Source organism: Gavialis gangeticus, unplaced genomic scaffold, assembly GCF_001723915.1.
Source record: "Gavialis gangeticus isolate Ggan-Ray unplaced genomic scaffold, GavGan_comp1, whole genome shotgun sequence".
NCBI classification, from domain to species: domain Eukaryota; kingdom Metazoa; phylum Chordata; order Crocodylia; family Gavialidae; genus Gavialis; species Gavialis gangeticus.
Genome location: NW_017729012.1, coordinates 957,050 through 966,490, shown reverse-complemented (window position 1 = coordinate 966,490; position 9,441 = coordinate 957,050). Strand labels below are relative to the sequence as shown.

General features: G+C 45.0%; 1 protein-coding gene across 2 annotated transcripts in view; it reads left to right on the top strand.

Moving 5' to 3' along the window:
* Nucleotides 1-3,358: 3,358 nt before the first annotated feature.
* The window catches only part of FAM64A (family with sequence similarity 64 member A), an 8,008-nt gene continuing 1,925 nt past the window's right edge, over nucleotides 3,359-9,441 (top strand). The window contains exons 1-4 of one of the 2 annotated variants that reach the window (XM_019511018.1): nucleotides 3,359-3,700; nucleotides 4,960-5,304; nucleotides 7,066-7,157; nucleotides 8,172-8,218. In XM_019511018.1, the coding sequence (XP_019366563.1) occupies nucleotides 3,410-3,700; nucleotides 4,960-5,304; nucleotides 7,066-7,157; nucleotides 8,172-8,202 (759 nt within the window). In that variant the 5' untranslated portion in view covers nucleotides 3,359-3,409 and the 3' untranslated portion in view covers nucleotides 8,203-8,218. Of the gene's footprint in view, nucleotides 3,701-4,959; nucleotides 5,305-7,065; nucleotides 7,158-8,171; nucleotides 8,219-9,441 lie in introns of those variants that run through there. The other variant, XM_019511017.1, reaches the window with a different exon arrangement.

Genomic DNA, 9,441 nt, shown 5'->3' with positions numbered 1-9,441 from the left:
GCGCCGGGCGCGGGGAGCTCCGGCCCGTGGGGCTGCGCGGCGCGGGGGCTCCGCGGCTCCGGCCCGCTCCTGCAGACCTGCACCTTCGGGGCCTGCTCGGAGAGCAACTGTAAACCGAAAAGATGCGGGGCTGTGGAGGCAGGGCGGCCAGGAGGTCCCAGCGAAAAAAGGCATTGCTTTCGGCTGATGCTTCCTAACACCCCTCCCCCCCCCAAAAAAGGCGTTGCTTTCTGCTAATGGTTACTAAAGAAAACCAAAAAAAACCCAAAAGGCGTTGCTTTCTGCTGCTGGTTACTAAAGAAAACCCCCAAGGGAGGTGGGATGCCCGCTGCTTGAATCCATTTCCAGAAGGCCAGCTTGCCCGCGACGCGAATGTGCCCGCAGGCTTGCCTCGATGTGTCGCAGAGCACAGGGCGCAGGCTTTAGGTTGGGAAGCCAAGGGCGCACAGCTGTGACATTTCAAAAACCCCACCGCACTACTGTATACATCGGATCAACATTTAATATTTATGTTAATGAATGGCCTAGCATTTTATAGGCTGGAAGGGACTTTGTAAGATCATGGGGTCCAGCCCCCCACCCAAGGGGCAGGACATCAGCTGGGGTCAAAGGATCCCAAAGCATCCATATGTTTCTTAAAAGAGTCCAGAGGAGGTGCTCACACCACCTCCGGAGGGAGCCTAGTCCAGGCCTCGGGGCTCAGACAGTAAAGAAGTTTTTTCCTTATGTTCAGCCTAAAACAGTCTTGTAGGAGTTTGTGACCATTGGACCTCGACATCCCTCCGGGCGCTCTGGTGTTACCCCAGATCCTGAGGCGCACCCTGATGTACTTATACACTGCCACCAGATCCCCCCTGAGCCTGTGCTTTTCCAGGCTGAAGCGTCCCATGGCTCTCAGCCTCTCTTCATAAGGCCTGTTCTCTTGCCCTCTGATCATGCGCGTGGCTCTCCTCTGGCCTCTTCCTTTATCTCCTGGGTGACTCTCAGCAGTCTCCTGGAGATTTATATCTAATTCCTGGAGAATCCGGGGCAATCCTGGAGGGTTGGCAACCCTAGCAACAGCATGAGCGTGACAAGGATGCAGCCCCCAAGCGAGCAGGCTGCCATTCTCAGCCGAGAGGTCAGGGCTGAGCAACTTGCAGGGTGCATTCGTAAGGACGCCTGGGCCTTAGTGGCCGAGTAGCAGCAGCCAGATAGACCTAAACATGCTGTCGGGGAGCTGTTGTGCAAATGCAGCCATTGGCGCGCGACTCCCCCCTCCCTTTTGAGAGCTATAACAGTCAAGGGAGAGTGTCTGTGATTTGTAGGTCACCGGCATTCGCATCGTACTGCACGTATGCACACATTGATCTCCGGCCATTCTTCAGTAAAGACTTGTTGAAGTAAGGTCTTGAGATAGTTTTGTGGAGGGCATGCACACCTGCCCATACCCGCACCAGCACGGCTTGGCAGAGGTTTGACTAGATAACCTTTAAGAAGGGCTTGGGAACAAAAATGGGTAACCTCACTGGTCACCAAAGCCCATGCATTTACCAAAGACAGTGACAGCTCATTAAAACTTACTGCTCCCCCTCTTAACCTTTCTGTGTATCCTCTTCCTTTGTGAACTCTTTCTCTTACAAAACGGGGGTTAACTATATAGCAACTTGTCTTTTCTTGGTCTGTAACTACTTCTGATACCTTCTTCCTCCACAGGTTTACTACTTGCTGTTCTAAAGTGATCCTTTTTATTCACGCAATAGGGTTAAACAAAAGCAATTTTTCCTAAATGGTATTTACCTTGCTTCTCTCCCAGACCTGAAGAAGGACATTTGGTGTCCCAAAGCTTGCCTAACCTACCCTCCACCTACAATAAATGCCAGTAAACGATGCGCTAAATGGCCCCATAAACGATATTGCCAAACCAGTGTTGCTTCTTGCACATTCCTGAAATTAGTGAAACTGCTGTGCATATTGCAGTTCGTCCTCACACCTATATGCAAAATTATATTTAAGGAAGTCATCAGTTTATTATGTGCTTTTGATATTACTGTCCTGTGTAAGCCCTTGCAGAAGCTGACCGTGGGCGTTCGCTAGATGGATGGGTGGTTGCTGAGACTGGGCATGGAGGGAAGCCATCCACAAAACCCTTTCAGAGCATGCAGCACATCTCAGTAGAGTGCCCATTTTAAAGCTTCATTATGCTTATACACTGTGGTACATTTATTAATATGCAGTGGAGTGTTGAGAAACATAGTTTGCTCTTATCTTCAATCACTAAAGCATATCTGAATGCAATTTACCTTGCCTTTTCTTTTATATCATTTTTAAAGCAGCTTGCTTCTGAGTTTGTACAGTTCAGCGATTCACCATGGGGGGCTTGTTTATTAGCAAGAGCTACTAACTTAAAGTATTCCCTTACACGGAAATTGAGAGTAGGTTGTCTGCTGACTATGCCGCAAAGGAGACCCAATCTACTAGTCACCAAAATCCAGAAAAATGGATGGGAATGAAGGGTGAACATTCCCTTAAAAGGGTCAATTAGCTCAAAGTGAGGTCGTAGAAGTTGTACTAAGAGTATATGGAAGTGATATACCCATACGTGATTCACCAAGCCCAAAATTTAAATCCACCTTGGTACGAGGAACCAAACAGAGGACCTTGCACAGTGCCTCAGATAGGGCATTCGTATCTTTGCTTCTTGTAACAATACTTAGAATTACAACTGGGTCAACCTCTGTAGCCAGCAATGCAAAATAGAGACAGCAGGTGAGAGCATAAAAGCAGTGTTATCCTGGCAAAATGTCATACACTAGCAACAAAAATAAAAGCATAAAATATTGTTTGACTAGCAATTAAGCACTATGTTTGCTGTTGGAGAATGAACCTCTTTCCTCCTTTAGCATAAACCCAATCGCAGCCCTACAGCGCAGAGGTGCACCGATAAAGATTTTTTTGGCCGGCTGCATTCCTGGCCACATGTGCTGCAGCTGCGTACGTGCATGCAGCATTTATTGGTGATGTTACAGCTACGCTGGCCAAAAAAAAAAAAAAAAAGCAATTATTGATGGCCAATTATGTCAATTTTCCTTTTTAATGGTGCCGATCCAATATGCAACCAATATATTGGTGCACCTCTGCTACAGAGGTTGTCTAGGAAAGTTCGTATTTTCACATCCCTTCATCTGCTCATAAAACATGGGTCGCTTTAGAAATAAGACATTTGGTGGAAACCTACCAAGTCTCATAATTGGCCTTGGGCTTACGGACAGGGTCTGGGGAAAGCGTTTTTCGTTCAGATCCAGGACTTGTTGAACAGGCTATGCCGCTGGTGTATCCTTTTTCATTTGGATTGCTTCGTCTCAGTTCATTGTTTAATACCTTTCTTTGATGTCCTTAGACTTGAGCGTGGTCCAAGGCCTGGGGAGAGATGGCATCCATGTTCCAAAGCGTCGGGGTATCAGCGGGCTGGAGAAAACACCAGTTACTGGCCGACATCGATGAGAACGAAAGCCCGGTGCCGGACAAATTTAAGAAGAGGCCTTCTTCAAGCTCTCTCAATACCATCCGCATGTCTTTGAGAAAACGAATGCCCTTAAAGCAGGTGGAGCTAAACCTCCATGAGAATCCCACTTGGGAAAGTCTGGAAGCAAAAGAGAAGCCACAAACCTTCCGGGCTATTACCAGAACAGCAAGAAACGCCTTTGGGACAGTGTCACAGGTACCTACCCTTGCAACAGAATATGGATGGGAGGGAAGGCCTCACCTGTTGGCCTGTTGTTTCAACACTGCACATAGTGTGCCGCCACCAAAGAGCACAAAGGGCTTTGTAACTGAAAATACGACTGTCTTATCAATGGTAAATGTTCTTTTTGCCATAGCAAAAATGGAAAATGACGCAGAGGGGAAAATGCAAGAAGTCCTGTTTAGAAATACTTCAACAAAACATCTTTCTTTTGCAATAAACATAGAAACACTTTTTCTCTCATATATCATATTACACAGAGGTAGCTTTTAAAATAGTAAATTATAAAAAAAGTATAGCTGGATGTTCCTCTAGACCCCAGGTGTTCCCCTAGTCCAGGGGCGGGCAATTATTTTGGGCAGACGGCCCAAAATAAAATTACTGAGTTTTGGCAAGCCATCGAGGGCCGCATGACAGGCAGCCCAGGGCAGGTTAATATTAATTTTCTAATTTTTTTTTAGGGGTCCCACGGGCTGGATAGATTGACTTGGCGGGCCGCATTTTGCCCACCCCTGCGTCTAGTCCAACCCCTTGCTCGTAAAGATTTCCAAGGATGGAAATTCCACAGATCTGTCCCATGCTTAACCACCTTCAAAGTACAAAATTTCTTCCTAAAATATAACTGAAATTTTCCTGAGTGTAATTTGAGACCATTACTCCTCATCCTGTCCCTATGGTGAGAGAAAATAATCTATCACAATCGACTTTATAACCACTCTTAAGGTACTTTAACACTATTATCAAATCCCACCTCAGTTTTTTGCTTCTCCAGACAAACTAATCCCATTTCCTCCAAACTTTCTTTGTAAAGCATATTTCCTAAATATCTATTTTTTTTTCTCACTTTCTCTCTGCTGGACTCTTTCCGATTTGTCCCTGCCTCTTTTCTGAAGCGAGTTGCCCATAACTGGACACATTACTCTGGCTGAGGCCTCACCAGCACTGACCAAAGTAAAAGAATCACTTCCCTTGATTTGCAGGTGACACTTCTGTTAGTACAACCCAGCATGCTACTGGCTTTCTTTGCAACAGAGTAGACACCCCAGGTCAGATTCTGCAGTTCTGCAACCTAGCCAACCATTCGCCTGCCCATAGTTATGCGTGCAGTTGTTCCCTCTGAACTTCAGGACTCTACTTGTCCTTCTTGAATTTCTTTCAATTAATTTCAGACCATGTCTCTAGTTCATGTATAAAATATATGGCTATTTGATAATCCTCATGTGCCTGCATTTCAGAAAATCCAGAAGTCTTGCCAGAACCCCAAGCAACCTCTAGTGACTTCTCCAGCCAGAGCCCCTGCAAGTTCTGCCAAGAAAAGAAGCACACCCCCTCAAACTCCTCGGCGTAAGAACGGGTTTTCCAGAACTGCCGCCCCAGCATCTGGCCCCAGAAGTACCCCCCGATCCAGCAAGAGAGCCTCCCTCTCATCTGGGTCTGCAAGAAGCTTCCAGGTAAAAGAATGGCGAAGCGTCTCTAACTGGCTGGGCAAAGATGCTCTCCCTCTCCGCAGATCTAGGAGAGCAGCAGCGTTGAAGAGCCCATATTCATCACCTCCACCTGCCACGGGCAAGAGGCAAGCCACCCTTGTTTGTAATTCCTACTACTTTTTGTTGCAATTTGAGTAGCTTGCTACCACCCTACTTCCCTGAAACAAGGCAGTATTTTACATGGCTAGGAAGGTAACAAAGTTGTTGCCCCAGCTTTCAGATACACTGATTGTGGCATAAAACTAAGTTACAGCAACTTCATTTCGCACAAGGATGGGGAGGGAAAAGTCCGTTTTTCTTTGATGGGGCGATATAAAGTACATATCATGTGATTATACCAGATACGCAGCTTGAACCCAGAGTTTGCACTGGTGCCATCTCTGACATCATTTAGACTTACGTATTTTCTTTGGCATTTCGCTGGGGGTTTGGGGGATGGTTTTTTTTGCATATTACTATAATACCTGGGGTTGGCTCCTACCGTCTAGGCTCTGTGTAAAAGCAGAATGAAAAGACAGCCCCCCACCTCAAAAAGTTAAATTTAAGTGGGCAGGAAAGAAAAATGAGCGGAGTGCAGTGTCTCATAAGGTAGAGAGAAACTGGCCAGTCTCACTGGCCTTACTAAGGCCACATGAGATTTGCATGACTCCTTCTTAACGAATCCACATTGGCTGTTCCTCTTCACCTTGGTGCTTCAATTCTTAAAAAGTATTAAATAGATTCCTTCCTACTCTCCACTATCTTCCTGGATATTGAAGTTAGACTCAGTCTGTAATTCCCCTGCCCTCTGTGATCCCTGTTTTAAAAAGGTCAATCTATTTGTCCCTTTCCAGTCTTTTGAGACCTCACCTGAGCTCCATGTCTTCTCAAAACTAATAGCCAGTTACTCTGTTATTAACTCAGCTGGTTCCTTGAGAACTAAGATAAATCGCATCAGGCCCTGCTGTCCTTCTTGAACAAGTTTTATCCATCCATGACAGTATTCCAGTCACCTGAACTATCCTACTAAATTTTAGTGATCCCAATGAGATGATTGTGTGTGCATACTGGGACTTCCAGTTCTTCCTGCTTATTCCCCAGTAGCTGAGCTGGATAAGCAGCTGAATGGCCCACTACTTTTCCCTCTTGCAACTCGATTAAGATTCACAGTATTTCTTCTTCTCAGGCCTTTATCCAGGTCAGTGGTTCTCAACCTTTTTAGGTTCAAGGAACTGTGCCTGCCCATCCCCCAATAGATTCAAGGCACCACGTGGAGAATCCCACCCATTTTTGACTAAAGAGAAATAACAGAGCAAGTATTCCATTGCAAAAAAATGGCCACAACAGGTCCGAATGTTTTTAACTGCAGATTCCTATTTGAAATCTCTGGATTTATTGCACCTAACAAAGCTAACATTGCGTGGCACCCCACATCACCCTTGGAAAGGATATCAAAGCACCCCAGGGTGCCATGGTATCCTGGTTGAGCAACACTGACCTGGATCATCTTGCATTTTACTTACCTTTGGATTTTTTGTCTCCACCCCATGCTGAACCTAGTTGAAAACCCTCCTCCCTAGGTTAGCAAAGATGCTTCCCCCCGCCTCCCCTTTTGTAAGGGTGGATCCTCTTTGTGATCTGTAAGCCTTTGTGGCGCACCATCCCTACACGACATCCTGTAGAAAGAGTTAAGAGGGAATTCTGGCTAAGGTTGGGTGGGGGCCATGCTTTTTCCTAGAGTCCTAAGATTTAGCAGGACAGAGGACTAGGATACATAACTAGAAAGATACAGCTGCGGTGGCAAGGGGCTGGATTCAGATAACCTAAGAGGTGCGTCCCATTTGACTCTTACCATTGAATATCTCTTTCAGAGAGTTTGAGTGCGAGTTGGAATTGGTTTCCACAGGAATTCAGCAGCTGAAGCGTCTCTCTCAGGTGTTTGATGATGCCATTGTAAGAGAGGAGAGGTAAATGAAAATTAGATATGTTTATCCCCACTGCCCAACTCTTGCTGTCCAGGGAGAGAGTCCTGCAGGGGGATGGTCCTGATAAACAGTTCACCACTTCCCATCCAGAGTCAGTGATGCTGCTAAATATAAACTAAACGATCCCGGCAGTTCATACTAAAGATGAGCGAGAGCACCAGGAGCATCTCAGCTGCAATGTAATGCGGCCTTTCTGTTTTAAAACCAGCTATGTCTAGAAATCTGAAGTTTGGCTTGCAGTTACTGTAAAGCCTATAATACAAATTCTCCTTACGTGCTTCCAACTGGGAAAACACAGACTTCTCCACATCAGTGGAGCCAAACTCCCAATTTGCCATATGGCGGGTTCCCCCAGCCAATGCAGTTGGGCTTAGTAGCCTAAAGGGTTGCCAGTAGGCAATCAGTAGAATCTCTCTCAAATTTCATGTAAATATGTGCCTGAATGCCACCTGGGAATTTGCAAGAGAAAGCACTTGAGCCGACTTAAATAATATTGAAAAACAATGTATTTAAAAATATTCAGATCCCAACAATGCCCGAGATTAATTTGGTTTGTGAAGTGCATGACGGGTTATGGTTGGTATTGCAATTTCCCCTTCGTTAGGGATTTCTCAGGCATGGGAAAGAAAACTGTAAATGAAGACTGTGGCTTCAGTACTTCACCACATGGCAGGGCAACCTGCCACCATGGTACATGGTGTCCCGATTCACTCTAACTTACGTTATCTACTAGCTTTCAAGTTTAATGACCCTTTAAACACGCAGGGCAAAGGTCCTTTTTCAGAGATCATCAAAATAGTGAAAGGCTAAGCAAATGTTCTTGTAACTGTTGTCCAGATCCAAAAAGATAGATGATGTACTCGACGAGAGCCCTCCTTGCTCTGATCAAGTGTGGGCAAAAGTAGCCAAAATTCCCAAAGGTCCTATATCAATTTAATGATCATAACCATTTGAAGTTCAATAAACCCTCATTCCTAATATTCTTCCATCTGTTAGTGATATGACAGTTTCTCTCATTCGTAACTGAAGATAGTACCAGCCAGGTAAAGTTGTTCTTCAGCTTGCTTTGAGTATGCTTGCTTCACTTGCATGCATCTGAATGAATGGAGAAAAGCTGCCGTTTTGGGCGAGAAGGACAAACCATCCCTTCTTTCCTCACGTTCACCAGTGCCGGGTCTCTCCCGCAGCTGCGGCGACCTACCGTGCAGCCATCAACCCCAATCAGCCTCGGGTAGACTGGAGGCCACATCAGAACTTCAGTTTGTTTTCTGTGCAAAACGGCTGTTTTTCCTCACCAAAGCCCAGAAAATATTCTGGTTACTAACATTTTGTCACGTGACTTCGGTTCTCCCCAGTTACTAACTAAGACTGTACAGCATGACAGAACAAAATGTTACCGTGACTTGCCTACTTTCAGTATGTGTTCTTCACCCTTCTTAATATCTCACCGTTACGACAAAGCTACTTAGGTAACAATAGTTGACATCTGTATTGCTGGCGTTAAAGGCAGCAATTGCATCTAAGTGGATGTAGAGCAGGCAACATTTCTCCACTGTGAATTTCTAAACATTGTGTTTAGTGTCAATTCACTGAACCTTCCCGTTAATAAATTTGCTATGGGAACTCCTTAAAATGCGAGAATTATCTTCACCAACTGCTGCACAGGTCTGTACTCTGAATTTTTATTTCAGGAGGGAAGAGGGTGTTAGCATCTACCATTGTGTTCCTATACCCACTCTCGTGACAAATACCGGACTGAGTTTGCATGTGCAAAATCACATGAAAAGGCAGGATTTTCATCATTTAAATTATGAGCAATTTTGCAAGTGTCCTACACCATTAAGTAGGATAGTTGCTATTACATTATAGTAAAGCAGTTTACTTTAGGTGTATGCCCCAACTCTGTCCCTTACTGATTTGTAGATCTTCAGTGCTTATGGGTTTAATATTTAACTTGTTGAGAAAAGCTTTTGCCACCCCCACAAACTACCTTTCCAGCTCCAGTATCTGTGACTTTCTTTTCTTTCACTTATCAAAGGCCCACTTAGATTTAAAAAGTAGTCTTGTATATAAACTTAAAATTTCCCAGCTGCCTGATTCTCTGCAAAACAAGCAATGATGTAAATCCAAAGTGCACGCAATCACGTGTCTCAGACATTGGTAAAGTCAGGAATTGGACTGCGCCCATTAGTGTTCCTGTTAATTAGTCTATTATACTGCTTGATTTGCTGCCATATAGCTGCAAGTAAAAAAAAAAAAAAAAAAA